Raw genomic sequence first — 22142 nt, forward strand, 5'->3', positions numbered from 1 at the left:
ATGAGGGCCAAAGTAGAATTTTTCCAATATTAATTAGCTGAAAATTTTGTTGACTTAGTGGGGGAGATTATTTTGGGATTTTTTTGTCATGGAATATTTTTTTTCCTTAATTTTCTATGACTAGTTGGCTCATAATTTAGTAAATCCTCTAGTATAAATAGAGCATGTATTGTTCATCAATTCATTAATCAAAAAATATTTAGCTTTTATCTTTCAATTCTCTCCTTTCTCACGTAGCCTTTGTTATTTCTTAGTTTGTCTTCCTTCAATTTATTAGTTCCAGTAGCCAACCATCCATTTCACCTTTATTTTCAACTTTTCATAAATTTATTTATTGTCTTTAGTTTCTTTAACTTTCAATTCCTAAAACTTCCAGCTAGTTACTACTTACCATTTACAACTCCTTTTTTAAATTCCCTTTTTCAACCACCCCACTTTAATATATATTTTTCCACCCCTCATACTCAATCACGTCACCCATCTTTTCACCCTTTCTACCTTATTTAATTTATCAAATACCAACATGTCCCAAACCTTAGCCAACTAAACCCATTTTCAGCTTTAAGCCGAATTTAGCCTCTTCAAAACCCGTGAGTTACGAACCCGAGCCATTTAACTCCTAAAATTCCAGTACTTATTACTTCTCCAGATTAAGAGTATGATTTTGTCAGCTCACAGAGTCAGATCAACATTAAGTCAAAAAAGACGTCGTTTGATTTAGTGTGGTTAGACGTACAGTTGGAATTCCGAAAGGAACGTTTCTAATCGGTTTTCTGTGAACACATGGGCGTGCCAAGTGGAGATAGCTGTTTGGTTCCGTCAAGGGAGGTAGTAACCGGATTTAAATATCCCACACGGTTGAGGGTATTGGTTCGAGTTAGGCTCTTCTAGAACGCAAAGCTGTCGGAGTTCTAAATCACGAACGTTTCGTGGTTGTTCGATCGGTAAGGGTTAGTTATTGGACGTTCCATAACTAATTTACACAAGGAAGAGTTGGTGTACGGGCGTCCTTGGTAGCTATAACTAGCTTATTGGAAAAGAGGAGTTTATCCAGTTTCGAGGATCGGTTCAAAGACGAGGAAAATTCGCGCCTAAAGCTGAGCTCATTCTAATTAATTTTTCTTAATATTTATTTCACAACTTTTATTATTCTGTTTTCAACTTTTACTTTTGACGTTATTTTTCTGTTAATTTCAGGTTTTCAAATTTTTATCCCCCCCCGAACGTCTTGGGCACGACAGCTGCCCTGACATAAATCTAGTCAAGCGAGCAACAATTTACAGTAAACCAGTCTTTGAGGGATCGACCCTACTCCCTATACTGCATAATTTGCAAACTAAGGTGTAGGTTTCTATTGGTGGATTCGACACCCATCAATTTTGGCGTCGTTGCCGGGGACTGGCAACACTTACAAATTGTTTAAATCATCTTCATGACCAGATCTTCATCCGGAGATCTCGAATACGACCCAGAGATCGAAAAATTAGCACGAGCGCGACGTAAAGAGATGAAAATTCTTAAACGTGTAGAAGCAATTGAATGTGGAAAACAAGTCGAAGTGGTTGAACCTGAGACCGAACCACTTCCTGAAGCGAAAGAACCAGAAGACGGTTTTGGTGAACCAGAAAGGATGGAGAACCGAACCATTCGTCAGCTAGCCGCTGCACCCAATGAGCAAACACCGTTATGCATCAATTATCTAGCCGGAGAAACCCCGTTCGAGTTGAAGTCTGGCCTAATTCACCTTTTGCCCACTTTTCGAGGCTTGAAGAATGAAAATCCACACACTCACTTGAGAGAATTCCACATGGTCTGCTCAAGCATGAAACCACAGGGAGTAACCGAAGATGAAATTAAACTTCGGGCCTTTTCATTTTCTTTAGTTGATACAGCAAGAGAATGGTTATTTTACTTACCCCCCGATTCTATTACAACATGGGATGACTTATCTTGTGTTTTTCTTGACAGATTTTTCCCAGCATCGCGAGCAGCTGAACTGAGAAGAGACATAGTGGGAATTCGCCAAATGGAGAGTGAATCGCTCTACGACTATTGGGAGCGATACAAAAAACTGTGTGCAAGTTGTCCTCAACACGGTTTGACCGAGCAATCACTTCTTCAGTATTTCTACGAGGGTTTGCTCCCTATGGAAATGAAAATGATTGACGTTGCTAGTGGAGGGGCGCTTGTCAATATGACTCATCAAAGGGCAAGAGAACTTATATCCACCATGGCGGCAAATTCTCAACAATATCGGCCAAATTCAGAATCCACAAGACGGGTTAATGGGGTAAACGTTTCATCATTAGAAGATAAATTGGATAAACTTACCAATGTTGTTCAATCTATGCTTACAGAAAAGAAGAATCTGACCCAACTGTGTGGAATTTGTACTACATCTGAACATCCGACGGATTTGTGCCCAGTCCTTAGCGAAAATTCAACGGCACATGTTGACGCTGTCAGAGGCTTTCCAGGACCACCACAAAGACGCTATGATCCTTTCTCCAACACCTATAATCCCGGGTAGAAGGATCATCCCAACTTGAATTATGGAGCCAATCCTTGATATAATCCGCCATACTAACCGAAACCTTTGCAACCACCGCAACTGCCACCCAAGCCGAGTATGTCTTTAGAAGCTGTTATGGAGAGACTTGCAGCCGACGTTGCAAAATACCAACAAAGTACAGACGCATCAATACAAGAGTTAACTAATCAAGTTAGTAAACTTTCGATGGCAGTTAGTCGTTTGGAATCTCAAGGTAAATTACCTTCCCAAACAGAGCCGAATCCTAGGCAGAATGCAAGTGCAATAACCCTTCGTAGCAGAAAAGTTTTGGAAATAGTTCCTGATAAAAGTCATGGGCAAGAAAATGAGCGGGAAAAACATATCTCTGATCCAAAAGCCAGCCCAGAATCAGAAATTCAAAAACCGATTGTGATGCCACCTCCTTTTCCAGGGAGGCTCGCAAAGGATAAGAAAGAGAAGGAAGAGAAAGAAATCCTCGAAACGTTCAGGAAGGTGAAGGTAAATATCCCTTTGCTCGACGTTATCAAACAAAACCCTCGCTATGCAAAATTTCTCAAAGAATTGTGTACTAGCAAGAAGAGGTTACTAGGTAACGAAAGAGTAAACGTAGGAGAAAATGTCTCCGCGGTACTGCAAAAGAAAGTTCCGCCCAAATACAATGACCAAGGTATGTTTGCTATTTCCTGTGAGATAGGTAATGTAGGCATTAAGAAAGCCATGTGTGATTTAGGGGCTTCCATTAATGTTATGCCTTATCCTATTTATAAATTAATTAACGCGGGTCCTTTGAAAAAGACAGGAGTAATAATCCAATTGGCGGACAGGTCAGTCATCTATCCCGAAGGGTTGCTTGAAGACGTCCTTGTTAAAGTTAACGAATTAGTTTTCCCTGCAGATTTTTACATTATTAATATGGAGGACGATAACTCAACTAATTCGTCTGACATTTTACTTGGAATGCCGTTTCTAAGTACCGCAAGCGCAAAAATTGATGTTCAGAGTGGAACGTTAACAATGGAGTTTGATGGCGAGATCGTGAAATTCAATGTCTACGAAGCCATGAGTCATCCTCACTCATTATCGAATATTTTCAGTATTGATAGTATAGATTGTTTAACTCAAAACTATTCTGAATATTATGACTTTGATGAGTTGGAAACTATCTTTTACAAAAGCATTGACGTGGATGCTTTAAGTCGTCTCGAAGAATTAGCAGTTATAGAAGATCTGTTACGAGAAATTGTCAAACACTTGGAGACGCAACCATCATTGACGAATCGAGGTAATCAATATGAACTATTACCTTCCAAAATTAAAATGTTACCTTCGGTCTTGCAGCCACCAACCTTGGAGCTCAAAGCATTACCAGACCACCTCAAGTACGTCTTTTTGGGAGAGAAAGACACCTTACCGGTGATAGTGTCAAACAAACTAACCAAAGACGAGGAGGAAAGTCTAGTTCGAGTTCTGAAGGATTATAAGGAAGCTATTGGTTGGACAATAGCCGACATAAAAGGGCTAAGTCCATCTACCTGTATGCACAGAATTTCCATCGAAGATAACACAAAACCGAAGAGAGATGCTCAGAGGCGCCTTAATCCACCGATGATGGAGGTAGTAAAGAAGGAGATCCAGAAACTGTTGGATGCTAGAATGATATACCCGATCTCCGACAGTGATTGGGTTAGCCCAGTTCATGTCGTGCCCAAGAAAACTGGCATGACAGTGGTGAAAAACTCATCAGGAGAGTTAGTTCCTACCCGAGTCCAGAATGGATGGAAGGTTTGCATCGATTATAGGAAGTTGAACGCAGCTACCCGAAAAGACCATTTTCCACTTCCCTTCATCGATCAAATGCTCGAGCGATTAGCTGGTAAGACTCATTATTGTTGTCTCGATGGATATTCAGGATTTTTCCAAATTCCGGTGGCCCCAGAGGATCAAGATAAAACAACTTTCACGTGCCCCTTTGGAATGTTTGCATATAGACGAATGCCGTTTGGACTCTGTAATGCTCCGGGCACTTTCTAGATATGCATGGTGAGCATATTCTCCAATTATGTCGAGCAAATCATCGAAGTCTTCATGGACGACTTCACGGTGTACGGTAACTCTTTCAACGAATGTCTCGATAATCTTGCTAAGGTATTACAAAGATGCCTAAAATTTAATCTTGTTTTAAATTATGAGAAATGCCACTTCATGGTTGACAAAGGATTTATTTTAGGTCATATAGTTTCCTCGGAAGGAATTGAAGTCGATAAGGCAAAAACGGATGTTATTAACTCATTACCTTACCCTACATCTGTGAGGGATGTTCGTTCGTTTCTTGGCCATGCAGGATTTTACAGACGATTCATAAAAGACTTCTCGAAGATTGCGTAACCACTTTGCAGTATATTACAGAAGGATAAAGAATTTAAATTTGACCAGACTTGTAAAGATGCATTTGACGTACTGAAGCAGAAATTGGTCTCAGCCCCCATAGTGCAACCACCGAATTGGAACTTCCCATTTGAAATCATGTGTGATGCAAGTGATCGAAGTGTGGGAGCTGTTCTTGGCCAAAGAATAGGGAAAGAGCATCATGTTATCTACTATGCTTCGAAAACACTAGATGCTGCCCAAAGCAATTACACAACCACTGAGAAAGAATTATTAGCTGTTGTGTTTGCTTTAGATAAATTTCGATCTTACCTGTTGGGAACTAAAGTAATTATCTTTTCTGATCATGCAGCTTTGAAGTATTTAATAGGGAAGAAGGATGCAAAACCTCGACTGATTAGATGGATTCTGCTCCTACAAGAGTTTGATTTTGAAATTCGAGATAAGAAGGGGTGCGAAAACTTAGTAGCTGACCATTTGAGTCGATTACCTATTCCAGTACACGACACACCATTGAAAGACAACTTCCCAGATGAAAACCTATTTTCAGCAAATGCGGTTCATCCTTGGTACGCTGACATAGTAAACTATCTCGTCACAGGTACTATACCTTCAAAATTACCAAGGTAAAAAAAGAATAAGATAAGAAAGGATGCTCGATATTACATTTGGGACGATCCTTACCTATGGAAGCATTGCTCCGATCAGGTAATCCGACGGTGTGTAGCAGAAACAGAGGTACAGTCTATCTTAACTTTTTGTCACTCTTATGCATGTGGAGGACACTTTGGACCTAAACGTACCACACATAAAATTCTCGAGTGTGGACTATTTTGGCCAAACATATTTCGTGATGCCTTCTTATTCTGCAAAACCTGTGAAAGATGCCAAAAAGTCGGTAACCTTAGTCGTCGAAATGAGATGCCCCTTACTCCTATTCATATTTGCGAAATTTTTGATGTGTGGGGCATCGATTTTATGGGTCCTTTTATTTCTTCTTTTGGTAATTTTTATATACTCTTAGCTGTTGATTACGTTTCTAAGTGGATAGAGGCGAAAGCCACTCGTAATGATAATGCTAAAACTGTGGTTGATTCTCTTAAAAGTTCTATCTTTTCTAGGTATGGCACTCCACGAGCATTAATCAGTGACAGAGGAACTCATTTCTGCAATAAGCTCGTAAGTGCACTTATGGAGAAGTATGGAGTGACTCAACAAATTTCTACTGCTTACCATCCACAAACAAACGGGCAAGCTGAAGTGTCAAACCGAGAAATCAAGTCCATATTGGAGAAGACTGTTAAACCTAACAGAAAGGATTGGAGCTTGAGACTAAATGACGCACTCTGGGCTTACAGGACAGCTTACAAGGGACCAATAGGCATGTCACCTTACCGACTCGTTTTTGGTAAACCGTGCCATCTCCCAGTCGAATTAGAGTACAAGGCATTTTGGGCAGTTAAACAATGTAATATGGAGATGGAGACTGCAGGAAGGGCTCGAAGGTTGGACATTCAGGAACTCGAGGAAATTAGAAATGATGCATATGAAAATGCTCAAGTTTATAAAGAAAAGACGAAGGCGTTCCACGATAAGATGATCACTAGGAAGCAGTTTTCAATAGGACAGAAAGTTCTCCTATACGATTCCACCTTAAAATTTTTCGCTGGTAAGCTTCGATCCAAATGGATAGGTCCATTCATTATAACTAATTTATTCTCGAATGGTGCAGTGGAAATACAAAGCGAAGAAACCCGGAAGTGCTTTAAGGTGAATGGTCAACAACTGAAACCCTTCTACGAGAATTTTCAAATGCACACAGTTGAGGAGATTGTTCTCGAAGAGCCCAAAAAATTTAAATAACAGGATGTCGAGCTAACGACGTTAAACAAAGCGCTGTTGGGAGGCAACCCAAATTTTCTTTTCCTTTATGCAAATAAAATTTTTGGTAAAATGGAAAATGAAAAATGCATGTCGAGGATTAGTTCTGTCTAAGGAAAGACTTGGTACTTAAGTATGTCCATTGTGAATCACCTCTCTTTCCTGGGAACTTACTTGGCGCATTTATCACGACTATTTTACCAAATCTCGTAATCTTGGTTTTTAATAATTTATTTCTCGAGTTTATAGCTTAGCTAATAAATTTGAAAAGAAAAATTTAATTTTCCTATTGTTATTATTATTTTTACTATTTTATTTTATTTTCATTTTTTTGCAGGAAAATATTCCAAAACAAAATTAAATTCCACATGTCAACCCACAAAATTCTTTTTATTTCAGCCAAGGCCCACTCTATCTACGAGACCACCCTCCACGACGTTGAAATACATGGGGAGTTTCTTTGTCTTTCTTTCTCCTACTTATCTTTACTTTTATTCTTTAAATTACATTGGGACAATGTAAAATAAGTAGGGGGGAGGGAAATATAAATTGGTTCTAATTTTCTTATCTATAATCGCTATTTTTGCATGTTTTCGGTAAAAGGTAAAATTTTTCTTTTGATGGTACACTTATGGCTTGACCTATTTAGCTATTTAATTCTTTACACATGAAACTTTTCAATAACCTAGACTTAGTGGGTAAGAATTTTTTTGGGAATTATGAGTTTGCTTGACTGCCTACTTTTTATCATATGCAAATTTTTGAATGCAAAAAAAAAAAAAATCTCCTCTGATACGAATGTTAAGAGTGAAAAATTGGGGTTGTACATCGGGCAGAGTAACCGGAACGTGGTGCTTGGGTTGTCATTCCATCTCGCGTAAAAAGGTTCGTGCGGCTGTCCAATTTCTTTGCACTCACTCCGCTAACAAGTTATCATGAGTAGGGCGAAATACTCACTTAGAGACATCCGAATTGAGTAACCGGAACATGGTGCTTGGGTTGTCATCATGTCTCGCGTCAAAAAATTCGAAAATGTCCTAAGTACAAAAATAAATAAATAAAATAATAAAATGAAAGGTAAGTCTATCAAGCTCTAATAAATTCTGAAATATATTTACTTACTTCTTAGGCTAGGTTATTTGAGATGTTAATGTGCTAGGATTAAATTGTGAATTCTGCAAACCATGAGGGTCAAGTCCTATTTTGGAGAAAATTTTTCCTTTTGCAGATACATACAAAATGCTCGAGGACTAGCATAAGCTAAGTAGGGGGGATTTGATTAAATGCTAAAGTTACATATTTTATGTAATTAAGTTGGTTAATTTATGAGAATGCACGACTAATTTTTCCATATTTGTTGAATTTTGTGCAGGAATGCAATTTGGGGCTAAATAGAAGAAAAAGGAAACAATTGGGCCAAATCAAAGAAAGAAGCAAAGAAGGAGGGCCAAAGTAGAATTTTTCCAATATTAATTAGCTGAAAATTTTGTTGACTTAGTGGGGGAGATTATTTTGGGATTTTTTTGTCATGGAATATTTTTTTTCCTTAATTTTCTATGACTAGTTGGCTCATAATTTAGTAAATCCTCTAGTATAAATAGAGCATGTATTGTTCATCAATTCATCAATCAAAAAATATTTAGCTTTTATCTTTCAATTCTCTCCTTTCTCACGTAGCCTTTGTTATTTCTTAGTTTGTCTTCCTTCAATTTATTAGTTCCAGTAGCCAACCATCCATTTCACCTTTATTTTCAACTTTTCACAAATTTATTTATTGTCTTTAGTTTCTTTAACTTTTAATTCCTAAAACTTCCAGCTAGTTACTACTTACCATTTACAACTCCTTTTTCAAATTCCCTTTTTCAACCACCCCACTTTAATATATATTTTTCCACCCCCCATACTCAATCACGTCACCCATCTTTTCACCCTTTCTACCTTATTTAATTTATCAAATACCAACATGTCCCAAACCTTAGCCAACTAAACCCATTTTCAGCTTTAGGCCGAAATTAGCCTCGTCAAAACCCGTGAGTTACGAACCCGAGCCATTCAACTCCTAAAATTCCAGTACTTATTACTTCTCCGGATTAAGAGTATGATTTTGTCAGCTCACAGAGTCATATCAACATTAAGTCAAAAAAGACGTCGTTTGATTTAGTGTGGTTAGACGTACAGTTGGAATTCCGAAATGAACGTTTCTAATCGGTTTTCTGTGAACACATGGGCGTGCCAAGTGGAGATAGTTGTTTGGTTCCGTCAAGGGAGGTAGTAACCGGATTTAAATATCCCACGCGGTTGAGGGTATTGGTTCGAGCTAGGCTCTTCTAGAACGCAAAGCTGCCGGAGTTCTAAATCACGAACGTTTCGTGGTTGTTCGATCGGTAAGGGTTAGTTATTGGACGTTCCATAACTAATTTACACAAGGAAGAGTTGGTGTCCGAGGCGTCCTTGGTAGCTATAACTAGCTTATTGGAAAAGAGGAGTTCATCCGCCGAGGATCGGTTCAAAGACGAGGAAAATTCGCGCCTAAAGTGAGCTCATTCTAATTAATTTTTCTTAATATTTATTTCACGCTTTTATTATTCTGCTTTTCAACTTTTACTTTTGACGTTATTTTTCCATTAATTTCGGTTTTCAAATTTTATCCCCCGAACGTCTTGGGGTGACAAATTTGCCCGACATAAATCTGGTCAAGCGAGCAACAATTTACAGTAAACCAGTCTCTGAGGGATCGACCCTACTCCCTATACTGCATAATTTGCAAACTAAGGCGTAGGTTTATATTGGTGGATTCGACACCCATCATCGATTGAAAATTTCACATCCACTTAATTAATTCAAATGATATTTATTCAATAAGTTTAAATTAAAAACTGCAAGAATCTTCATTTATCTTTTATTCAAAATGTAATTCGGATTCAATGAAAATATTGAACATATAATGTGTGCACATGGAAATGTCCAAATCTTTAAATATAGGGTCGACATGGGAGAAATCTTTAAAATTCAATATGATCCTGTTGCTTTCGTTATAAAACTCAATATCTTATTCGGATTAGGATACGAGCGAATAACAGCTAACTATTTGTAGTTCAAGGTGTGATAAAATCTCAGTAGCTAAGATATGAATGTTGCAAAATACCATACAAAATCACAGCCACATTTGTTGGTATGACTATTTTGGGTAATCAAAGGAAAAAAATGTTAGCTGTTGAGCAAACAAGGTGAACAGATTAGATATTCCAATTCCGTTCAAGCACTTGACAAATCCTTTCTGCAATGGCTTCAGCACGCATCCTAGGACCTTCATCATCTGCAAAAACGGACCATTTCTAACAACTAAGCTAACATCACACATGATAATATATGTATATTACATATATAGAAGATGATCATGTGGATTAAAAGCTATTTTAGTTTGACTCAATACATGACCATGGGACATGCACAATTCTTCAATAACGATATGAAAATACTTGGAAGAAAAATTAAATACATCAATATCTAACATTTACATCTGAGTTCGAGTAAAGTAAAACATGTCATTCTATCTAAACATGCAAAATATCCAAAACTCTTGACGAATGTTAGATACAAATATGTAGAATGTACCCAAAATACCCATCTCGAACTCAGTAGAGAAATATCTAGCACTCAAAAGGCACTAGCTTCAACCAAGAACAAGGAAGTTTCTTCAAAGGCTTGATATACTTTCTTCACAGCCATATATATGTGTGCATATACCCATATTAAGGATGATTGTTTTGGCAAAGAGGATGAGAAGATAGAAAGAAAACCTTTAATCCAATGACAATATTTGATTATAACAACATGACACATATAATTGTGATTAAAATTGCGGTCACAAACATGTTTGCAATCACATCATGTTAACGAATACTATCACAATCAATTGCAATAAATATCCACAACAAGAAGAGCCAGAATCCTAAAATAACAAAGATAATACATTACAGCTATTAAGGAATTTTCAATAACGTATATACCTGCAAGATTTTCAGTGATGACACAACAAAGTTCACCACCAGACAACTTCCCGATCTAATGAAATTTTCAAACATATCATGTCATAAGTTTCAAGATCAACTGAAACATGAGGATACCAAGTATGATAAGAAATTAAATTAAGGATTTTCTACTGCAAACCTACCACGAAAACATAATTTTTATTAGGATCAAAGGCATAGCCCATCATGGCAACATTATTGAGTCCATTTTCAGAGGAAAATCCTGAAACATGTTACAGGCAAATATTAAGAAAAACAATGCACAAGCGTAAGTACAAAAACATAGCATGCAAGAAATCAATACTTGAAAGGATTAAAATCACTGCTAACCTAAGACATTGAATCTAGCACCACTAGGAAAGATCCAAAATGATACTTGTCTTTCAATGTTGAGATACATAGGTCCAAGTCTGCCATGTTGTGCCAAACGGGAATTCATCAACCTCTTGAGAACCTAAAGGATGAAAAGTTCCAGTCCAAGTTATATATAGACACACACACAGATAGACATGAAGAAAGTGGGTTAATGGTGTATTATTTAAGTAAAGAAAAAGTTGAAATCTTGAACCTATAAATATTGGGTAACAGCTAGTGCTAAAAGTGCATAAAGTTCTGCTATTATCTACAAGAAACAATGGAGGAATCACATACATTGTTTATATTCACTTTTCTTGCTACACAAGCAAGCTGAGGCCATAAACAAAGGCATACCTTTTTCTCCGTTTTTAAATGGTTTTCTTCTTTTTTTGGCTGCTTTTTATATTAAGAGAGAGAGGTTGTGAGACCTCGTCATCCTCAAGGAGTAAGTGGTCAAGCATGAAGATGATGGGAAGACCACAAGTCGATGGTGGTCGATCCATGATTTGATTATGAGTAGTTTCATGTTATGAAATAAAAATGTTACCTAAAGTTAGTTGAACGCTGTGTTTTAGGGCTGAGGGTTTAATGAAACTATAAGTTTTGATGTTGAATGAAAATGGTGCGTATTGACAGTTGTTACAACTGCTCGAGGAACAGCCCTATAACAGACTTTGTAACTGCCAATTCTCAGCCATAATAGAAACCGGCATGGGAAATGAGCAGATATGCCATTTTGTGAAGGAAATCAATTCTTTCTTCTTCCTCGATTCTCTTTCTCTTCTCTCTTTTTCTTTCTTCCTCTATTCTGTTGAAATTATGCATCACTTCACCAGCATTCATCATTGTGGACGTATCTGATCTTCAGTCTCTGGTTTACTGCCCATGGAAAGTTATGGAAAGAAATGCAAATTTAAAAGGTTTTCTTGCTATTGTCTATGCAATTTCATGTGTGCGTGAAAGGAGATGAAGATTAATAGAGTAATACTGATATACCAACAATTCATTAATTGAAGTACTGTCAATATTATCAACAAGTAACAGAATTAAGTGAGTATACTAATATAGTCTAGAAAAACAATTTAATTAATAATACCATAGGGATGGCAACAGGGTGAAGTTGCTATTGCTATTTATATCTCTGCTGTTAGCTTTTGACGACTTCAAGTAAACCTCAATCACAAGTGTTGTTCTTATTACCTGCAAAAACACAGCCAACAATCTGAATCCATATCCCCATTTTAGGAACAAATGCATGGTGTACCATTTGTTTCGAAGCCAAATCAATTTTCTTAATTTTTCTTTAAGTAAAACCGTATCTGACACTTATATTCAACACATATTCATGTATTGGTATGAAGATATGACATTCTTATCCTATACTCATACCCGTGCTCAAGTAACATAAGCTGATCCCGCAAGATAACTGATTTAACATCGCATTGCTGCTAGCTATTGATGATTTCACCAAGTAAACTGCAATCACAAGTGTTGTTCTTATTCCTTGCAAAAACACAGTCAACAATCTGAATCCACATTCCCATTTTTGGAACAAAACCATGGCGTACCATTTGTTTCAAAGCCCAATCAACTTCCTTTACCATCTTCCCCTTACAAAAACCATGAATCAACTTCTTGTATGAATCAAAACTAGGATTAACCCTCTCGAAAACCATTCTCCCCATAATGTCCTTTGCTTCCATAAACCTCGCAGCATCAAGCAAACCATACAACACCTCTTGATAAGACCCTGCATTGGGATAACACCCTTTCTTTTTCATAATTTCCAACAGCTTCACACCCTCATCAATCCTACCTTGTTTCCTAAGACCTGAAATCAAGATATTAAAGCTAACAGCATCAGCATCGATTCCTTCCGTTTCCATCCTCCCCATCAACTCAAAAGCTTCATCAACCTTCCCCTTATTGCACAACCCGTGCATTAAAGTAGAATAAGTTCTAACATTAGGCTTACACCTTTGTTTAGGAAATTCATCGAGCAGTTGGAATGCAAACTCTAATTTCCCATTTTCACACAACCCTTTAATGAGAATATTCAGAGTACAAGCTTCGATTTCAACACCCAAATTGGGAGCTTTCCCATAAACCTCGTGAACAACATCAAATAGTTTGTTCGATACGAGTAAGCTCAATACGATATTGAAGGTTTTAACACTAGGCCAAGTCCCATATTCTGGCATGCTAAAAAGGATCTCGATTGCCCTTCGGATTCGACCTCCGACATGCCCATACTTTTTAATCACATTCTGGAAGAATTCATCGGATAAACGACAGGCTTTTTCACGTTTGAGCTTTTCCATTATATTTTCAATGGAATCAAAATCCTGGGCATATGCGAGCTTGTTGATGAGCAAAGTGAAGAGAGGTTCAGTTGGTTTATAATCCTTGCGAGCTGAGTATTGGGCTAGGACTGAAATGAGAGAGTTTGGATCTTTAAGATTGTCAAAGATTTTGAGGATTTCGGTCGGGGAGAGCCAGTCTTTGTGGGTTAGTTTGAAAAGGGGAGGGGAAGTGGTGTAGGTTGGTTGATGGTAGCTGGAAAATGACGAGAAAAACGAAAGGGGTTTAAGAGATGAGATTTTAGTGGCGATTGGATGGTGAAAAAGCGAGGGAAAATTTTGGGGGTAAGAGCTTTTGACAGAAGAAAGAAGGGAACGTGAAATCATGCGTTTGGCCATTGGAAAAAGTAGAAACTGGAGAGCTAAAAGCTTTCTGCTATTCCCACTATAAACGTATATAGGGTAAGGGAAAGGCTTAATACTTGTTTTGTCCCCTGTAATATAGTGAAAATCTCATTTTAATCCCTGTAAATTGCCTGCTTACTTTCATTTCGTCCATCATGTTAGTCTATTGATCATTTCCGTAAATCCCATGTGTTAGGGTTCCTATATTATGGTATTCATCCATATACTTTAACCCTCCACGTAGTCTAAATCAATTGGCTTAAATGATTACACACGAGGATCACTATAGTATAAGGACCAAAGTGAGAATTTTATTATTAATTAAGTGATGACCACGTAAACATGCACTAATTTTTTTATATGGAAATGGTCAATGGATTAAAGTGATAGATGAAATAAAAGTAAAGGGCGCAAAGTGATTGGAAAAGTAGTAAAAGGTTGGAAAATATGAAGAGATTGTATGATGCAAAACTTAAATAATTTATCTACTGAAATTGAGGTGTATTATTTCGAAGTAATGAATCATTGTTATTGACAACTATATATTATATCTCTTTGAAATGTACAAATAAATTAATGGGCAGAATGTTTATGAATGTCAAAACTTTATTTTTGCTTCTTCTTCCCTTCAAGAATTGGTTGGATTTGGAGATGCCTATTGAAAGCCTGGTTGAAAAGGAATCGAGTTTGGAATGCCGAAATGATCAGAAGCCATGCCAATATAGCAATCGGAGAGAAAAGGATCGATCCCATTCCGTAATCATATGCCTTAGCTAGTACCTCAGTGAACTGCCAGAGTCCGGTGTTCTCAATAATTGGCCTCATAGCTTGAGCAACCTGAAGGGAACTAAAATGTCAGAGGGAATAAGGCAAAAGATGCAAACTATAGACAAAAACTATATGCCGATCCTCTAAATATATGAACAAATTTAAAAAAAAAAAACTTGGGCATGCCCGTATTTGATACTTATTCTTGAATTCGAGTAACATAGTCAACTAGACATACCAAAATCAGACCCCATCCAGTCGGCAGAAATGCAAGACAGCAGACAAGTAAATCCTTGGACGACAGTTCACAGGTGACTGAGAGAGTGATAACAATGGCCGAAATCCTTTACAATTGCTTGATTCCTCAGTCATATTGCCCTGGAATCTTCGGAAGTCAAGACAAGTCTAGCTCATCAGCTTTGCCATTCATCTTGAAACTCCAAGCCAATATGTCGTGCGTGAACCGAGGCTATATAAACAATGCAAATAAAATATATGAAATTACGGTGTACAATAAGTATAGAGATTAAATTGTAATATAGTTTTAGATTTATAATGAAATACGAAAATATTTCAAAAATCGTACTCAAAGAAAGTATGAACTAAAATTGAATTAAACATTAACAAAGAATATGTAAAACTAAGTCTAAATAGCTACTTCCTTGATTATGATAGTATGATTAAACATAAACTGAAAGTATAAAATTGGTAGACAAATCAATTAGAAATGACAAACAATAGTTCATTAATATCCATGATTGTAATTAATCTAGACTTATTCTACCAATTAATCAATTTAGTCCACTTATCTTTCGACCTAATGGATCTAAATGGGACAACTGAATCAGTTCTGGATAAAATCTCCTTTCAATCTCATCTACCTAAATTTCCATCTAGAGTCATCAATTTGATCCATTTAATCAATTCAAAACCTTAAATTAAATTAACTATTCCCACATCAATTAAGCAACTTTCTTAAAAATTTAGTTAAGACCCATTCTAATGATATCAGACCCACTTAATCCGTAAACCATCAATAAAGTTAATGATAAGAACGAATAGAGTTGAGGGATGCTCAATAATTTGTGGAGATCCTCATAATGAAAGCGTGAAATAAAAAATAAATATATTTTTATTAAAATGAGTCAGAAGCGAGTGAAATGAAAAAGAAAGGAAAACGGATAAGGCTCCGATTAAAGTTATTTAAACAAGTAAATATATTTTATCCAAATTTATAATTTATTATATTTATCTGTAATTCTCACTTTAAAAAGCATTCCAAATATGCTTCCTCACCTTATCATTTTGCTTTTTTCAAGCGCCCTTATAATTTTGTTAATCTTTCTTTTCCCTTAATTAAAGCTTGATGACTTATATTATATATATCCGTTTTAAAGAAAATGTCACTGAACTATTGCTTTCGTTTTGTTTTGGTTATTAGATTATTAATTTTTTGATTTAGTTACTAAATTTTTCAAATCAATTATTTTGATCACTTTCCCATTAATTGTCATTAGATAAGTGAGGAAAATTACTTTCTCATTAATTGTCATTAGATAAGTGAGGAAAAGCTAACACAGATTTGTTTTATTGTTCAAATTAATCCTTATATATTAAATAAAAATTCAATTTAATCCTTGAATTAAACTAAAATTCAAATAAACTCAGAATACCACAACTTTTTATTATATATATTTCTTTTTCCAAATAATAAATTTAAATTTATTATGATTATCACAACTTTTATTTCAATGTAACTACTATCATATATTTTCACTTTTTAAATTGATTATAAATATTATTTAAATATTAATTTAATAATATGATAAAAAATAAAGGATATTTTATCTGTTCAATTTTTTAAACTTATGCTTTTATAGATATTATAGATTATAGGAATAGGGTCTAATGGCCAAAAGAAAAATTATGTACCGTCTATGTGAAGGCATTATAAAAGGGATCATCAGAGTATAATGATTAGTATTAGGTAAAGTGAAAGTGAATTGATTAAGTCCTCCAATCATTTTACTTTTAAATAAAAAAAAATTAAACAAAAAAACTCTACTTTTGTTCTACCTACCTTTCTGTTTGTGTTCTCATTCTATTAATTAAGTACTGCTTCTTGCAATTGTTTTCCCAGCAAGATTGCGGCACACACATCTTGAAATCCAAATTCAAGATTTTAAAGAATTTTCTTAGCTCGATCACTTTTATGGCTTTTTCTGCTGTTGCATCTGCAGTGCAACAATTGGCAACCTGCTAACTGAGGAAGCCATATACCGATGGGGCGTGGAGGAGCAAGTTGATCGTCTGCAAACAGAGCTCAATTGGATGCAAAGATACTTAATGGACGCAGAGACAAAACAATCAAAGGATGAAAGGATTCGTCTTTGGGTTGCTGAAATCAAGGATTAGGAAGGTACGAAACACCTCCACTTTAATTTCCTTCTGCTTAAATTAGATGTTTTAAGTTAATTTTTAGTTTTGAACATGTTAAATTGCAGGATAATGAGACGCCACTGACCTTTATTCGGATGTAGCATTGCATTTACATGTTTGGTTTGCAGTGACCATTCATAAATTTTGCTGTGACTACCCTGTTGCTAGTTCTTTTTTCCTACTTCGATCTGCTCAAGTCTTTTATGATATAATTAAATGTAAAAATATATGTAATAGTAGAAGCCAAGACAGGATATTGTAAAATTGATCATTTTGTTTTTAATGACCATTTGTTCTCATCTTTTTTCATTTTTCATAAATGTGTCCAATATATATTTATTGAATATATTTATGCTGGACACATATCCCAATGTGGTACACTAAATCTGAGTCATATTGTGCAATATTAGTGAATTAGTAGTTGGTGCAGAATCATATACATCGATGTTCTGTCATTTGTTGAAGATAAAAGATCCAAAGCCTCCATTATTAAGAAGAAAAAAAGAAAGAAAATTGGATATTCGATTCTTTCTAGATTTAAAATATAGATATTTGTAATATTGAGATGATAAACGATTAATAAATGGATTAAATAGGATCTAATGTCGGGGAAATCACTAATAAAAGCCCTTTTTTTTAAAAATTTATCGAAATGGGCCGACTTTTTGATTATTTACCGGAATAGGTCATTTTCCGCGAAATCGCGTCCACGTCAGCGCGATGTCAAGGTACGTGTCAGACATCGCGTCCACGCTAGCTCGATTTGCTGACGTGGCATGAACAGTGTGTTTTTAGCTTGGAAAACTTTGAAAGGCCATAACTTTTGGCTCGGTTGTCCGATTGAGACGAATTTTTTTTGATTTCGAATAAATTTTCGAGATCTACGCACTTGGCAAACAGCCGAAGGTGGTTTGCTGAAGTTTTCATCAAAAAAGATCCTTTTTTGCCCCTAAATTTTGATTTTTTCGGTTTAAAATTGAATTTTGAAACATTCAAATAGTTATTTTCCTCATTTATTTGAAGTAAACACCGGATTTTTTTTGCAAAATTGTCTGATATCATCCTATTATAGGTATAAGTCAGCTCATTCCACTTTTGAGAAGTTCCCTAAAATTTTTTATTTTATTCAATTTAGTCCCTAAAACCTAAATAGTCATATTTTCAAATCTAAGCTTCATTTTTCAATTCAAATTCAATTTCATCCTTCCATAACATTCAAATATTCTTAAATACAAAAATTTTATGCTAATTTTGAAATAATTACACTTTAGTCCCTATACTCGTAACTAACAAATTATACTTTACAAATTAGTCCCTATTCATCTCTAAGCAGTTTTCCAGTGCGTAGATCTCAAAAAGTTATTTGTAATCAAATAAAAATTCGTCTCAATCGGACAACCGAGTCAAAAGTTATGGCCTTTCAAAGTTTTCCAAGCTAAAAACACACTGTTCATGCCACGTCAACAAATCGCATCCTAGGGGGCGCGATTTACTTCCACGTCAGCAAATCGCGCTGATTTGGACGCGATGTCTGACACGTACCCTAACATCGCGCTGACGTGGACGCGATTTCGCGGAAAATGGCCTATTCCGGTAAATAATCAAAAAGTCGGCCCATTTCGGTAAATTTTTTAAAAAAAGGGCTTTTTTTGGTAAAATAGCCTCTAATGTCTAATTACAATCCAAGAGGAACAGGCTCCTGCCGCCATAAAAAATTCCATAATTACTTATTTTATTGTATTTTTTGATAACACATTGATTATTGCATGGAACATTGGTTAAGAACAAAAAAGGAACCAATAACAAACAATATCCTCAAACATATTAAAATGACAGCTCCAAATCCTTACTTCAATTATTGTTGTGTTGGGTTTATTTTGGATTAGCTAATGGAAATAATTGAAGCTCAGCGTGACAGCAAATCAGGTTCTTTTTCTTCTTCCTCTGTCCTTTCTCTCTTTTTAGATTCATGTTCATTTCGTGTTTATTGCAGATGTTGTCTGAATGATTTCTATGAATATTAACGGCAGCAAAGCTGAAACCGTAAAATAATGATCCAGTAAAGTTGGTGTCGCAGTTTCTATTTAAATCGCAAACAACTTCCCTATTAATCAAACAAATGCTGTAAACTTGAATGTCATGAACATGTCAAAAATCATACCTTGTAGTCATGTATGAATGTGAGGAAAAATGAAGAACAGAGAAACACAGGTGATACCTGTCATCAATAAAATTAAGGCCTAGATTTCACTCTTGCAGCAATGTGTTATAGCTAGGACTATTAAGATTTAAGACATTAGTACGAAGGTATGACCTGCCAAGGTCATGGAAAGAAATGAAGATATTGCAGGCATACTTGTCTACGACACTCATACCCTCTTTCAAGTAACTTAGCTACCATATGCTGCAGCAGCACCCTTTCTTTTTGTCTTAAAAACAATTCAGGAACCATCTCTGATAATGTCCTTCCATGCCATTGCAGAACCTCAAACACTTCATCCAGAGGAATCAACCACCACCACCACCGATCAACCTCCATATTCAGCCCTGACAACCACTGGAAACCGTGGCTTCTAATAGAACTCAACATCTTATTCCTCCTCGCCGGTCAATCTGCAGCCGTTCTGTTAACCAAATTCTACTTCAACAATGGAGGAAAAAGTAAATGGATGGCATCTCTCATGCAAACAGCTGGTTTCCCTCTCCTTTACCTCCCACTTCTCTTCTTCCCTTCCTTTAACAAGCAGTCCCCAAGCTCCTCTAACAACATAACCCATTATGTGGTCTACTTTTCCCTCGGTTGTCTGCTAGCCATTGATAACTTCATGTATACAGTTGGCGTTAAACCACTTTCCATTTCAACATATTCCCTCCTTTGTGCAAGCCAATTGGTATTCAACGCCATCTTTTCGGTGGTTATCAACTGTGAAAAGCTCGGTATCCTAACGCTTAACTCGATCATCTTCATTACCGTATCAGCTTCAATGGTTGCAATTCATCCCGACAGTTCTGAGACCAAAAGAGATGAGAAAAATCCAGTAAGAAAGAATGAACATACCATTGGGTTTATATCAACAATTGGTGCTTCTGCAGGCTATGCTTTATTGCTGTCTCTAACACAATTCTCATTTGACAAAATACTGAAAAAGGACACATTTAGTGTTGTGTTTGAAATGCAGATTTACACTTCATTGGTTTCGAGTTTCGTTTGCTTGTTGGGGTTGTTTCTGAGTTTGGAATTCATGGATTTAAAGTCCGAAATGGAGAAATTTGATGAAGGGAAGGTGATTTATGTAGTGAGTTTGATTGGAATAGCTTTGGCATGGCAGATTTGTACAGTGGGAGTAGTGGGATTGATCTATTTGGTGTCATCTTTGTTCTCAAATGTTGTGAGTATGCTTAGTTTGCCATTTGTTCCAGTTGTTGGTGTTCTGCTTTATAAGGAGAAAATGGATGCAATTAAGGTGTTGGCAATGTTATTCACTCTTTGGGGATTTGCTTCTTATATCTACCAACAATATCTTGATGATAAAAAGTCAAAGAAAAAGGAATCCCAAGAAATCGAAGATTCCAAATCTGAAGTTTAACTTAATTGATTGAAGATTCCAAATCAAAGTAGTGGCTATGCTTTTCACTCTTTAGGGCTTTTCTTCCTACCTGGGAATCCAAGGGGTCAAAGATGCATATGTACATGTCTACCATACACGTTGTATGAATAAACAGTAATTGTTTTTTTATTATAAGAAAATCAAAAGGTTACTCTCTTCTCATTTTCTATTTTGTCCAAATTATAGATAAATACAAAATAATGAGTATGGTTGTTTAGATATATTTTTATAAATTTTTGAGGCTCAAAATATATTTTTCCAATTTTAAGTATAAAAATATTACAAATTTTAAATATGGAGAATAATTTAGAGGCGAAAGATATTGAGACTCAACATACTTTTTTTATTATATAATTAATGTTGTGGCTAAATCTATTGTTAAAGTAAGTTGGTGTGCTGATAAAAACAAACTTATGAGAAATTAATGAAAGTTTTAAGATGTGTATCAATGCTACTTTCTTTAAGATTCTATTCCTCCCCACCTATATTGTGATGTGCAAAAGAGTTATTTACAAATGAACCTTGAGAATATAATAAAATCCATTGATTGTTTACATTTTGCATTGACGGAAACAATCCTCTAAACACTAAGCGGAACTTAGCAATGATACCAATTTTTATAAAAAAAATTTTGTTGTAGTTTTTAGGAGAGAGAACGTGAAAGTATGCCCAGCAGAACGCACTTTCCCTAAGTTGCAAATTTTTTTATTTTTTTAATACAATCAATTTCATTGGTAGAATTATTATATGTTGGTAGTTTTATCTTGAGTATCAGGTTCAATTCCTCTCCTATTTACATTTATATTTTATATTTCATGTTGTTTGAAGCTTCTTTTATTTTTTAATGAATATTTTTAATATATTAACTTCTTTAATTAAATGTATGTTAAATAATAATGACTTCAATTTTGAGACCTAGGTTTAATTCCTCTTTTCTAAACACATTCATAATTTTTATTTCATCTTGTTTCACGTTTTTAATTAATAAATATATTATTTTTAATTTTTAAATTTTAATTTATCTTTTAATTAATAAATTTTGATTCATAAAATCAAATAATAAATATATTTACTAAAAATAATTATATTTATAATAATTATTTTATTTTATAAATACGAATATTTAAATATATATTTGTTGGTCACGGACCCAAATTGAAAAGAAAACTTAAATAAATTTAAAAGAATAAAATATAAAAGAAGCAAAATTAAGAGTGAATTTTATTTAAAAAACTCTCCAAAGAAAATTGATAAATAAAACTCTTCAAATTGAATCACTCAACTAAATTATTGAAAAAAACTAAATTTTATTCATGAATCGCATGTTTACGATCGGCAGTATGCGTGGTTATTTATATAACTGTTCATGGGCAAAATCCGCTTTAAAAATAGGAAGTTTAGTAAAAATATATATTCGAAAAATAGATTTATATAA

General features: G+C 35.3%; 1 protein-coding gene, 1 long non-coding RNA gene and 1 pseudogene across 15 annotated transcripts in view; 2 read left to right on the top strand and 1 right to left on the bottom strand.

Moving 5' to 3' along the window:
• The window catches only part of LOC105784769 (pentatricopeptide repeat-containing protein At3g14580, mitochondrial), a 147915-nt gene extending 133998 nt beyond the window's left edge, over nt 1-13917 (bottom strand). For 4 of the 14 annotated variants that reach the window (XM_052623787.1, XM_052623786.1, XM_052623785.1 and 1 more), the window contains exons 1-5: nt 12577-13917; nt 12284-12387; nt 11735-12066; nt 11161-11284; nt 10974-11053 (exon numbers count right to left, since the gene is read on the bottom strand). In XM_052623787.1, coding sequence (XP_052479747.1) covers nt 12636-13886 — 1251 coding nt within the window. In that variant the 5' untranslated portion in view covers nt 13887-13917 and the 3' untranslated portion in view covers nt 10974-11053; nt 11161-11284; nt 11735-12066; nt 12284-12387; nt 12577-12635. Of the gene's footprint in view, nt 1-9798; nt 10116-10809; nt 10865-10973; nt 11054-11160; nt 11285-11398; nt 12067-12283; nt 12388-12576 lie in introns of those variants that run through there. The other 10 variants (XM_052623783.1, XM_052623781.1, XM_052623784.1 and 7 more) reach the window with 8 other exon arrangements.
• Nucleotides 13918-16658: 2741 nt separating this feature from the next.
• LOC128034856 (uncharacterized) lies at nt 16659-17419 on the top strand. Its single transcript, XR_008190922.1, has 2 exons — nt 16659-17079; nt 17165-17419. It is a non-coding gene; the product is annotated as an uncharacterized LOC128034856 (long non-coding RNA).
• A 1377-nt stretch (nt 17420-18796) lies between these two features.
• On the top strand, nt 18797-20867 carry LOC105761365 (probable purine permease 11; annotated as a pseudogene).
• The last annotated feature ends 1275 nt before the right edge of the window (nt 20868-22142 follow it).

Source organism: Gossypium raimondii, chromosome 11 (assembly GCF_025698545.1).
Source record: "Gossypium raimondii isolate GPD5lz chromosome 11, ASM2569854v1, whole genome shotgun sequence".
NCBI lineage: Eukaryota > Viridiplantae > Streptophyta > Magnoliopsida > Malvales > Malvaceae > Gossypium > Gossypium raimondii.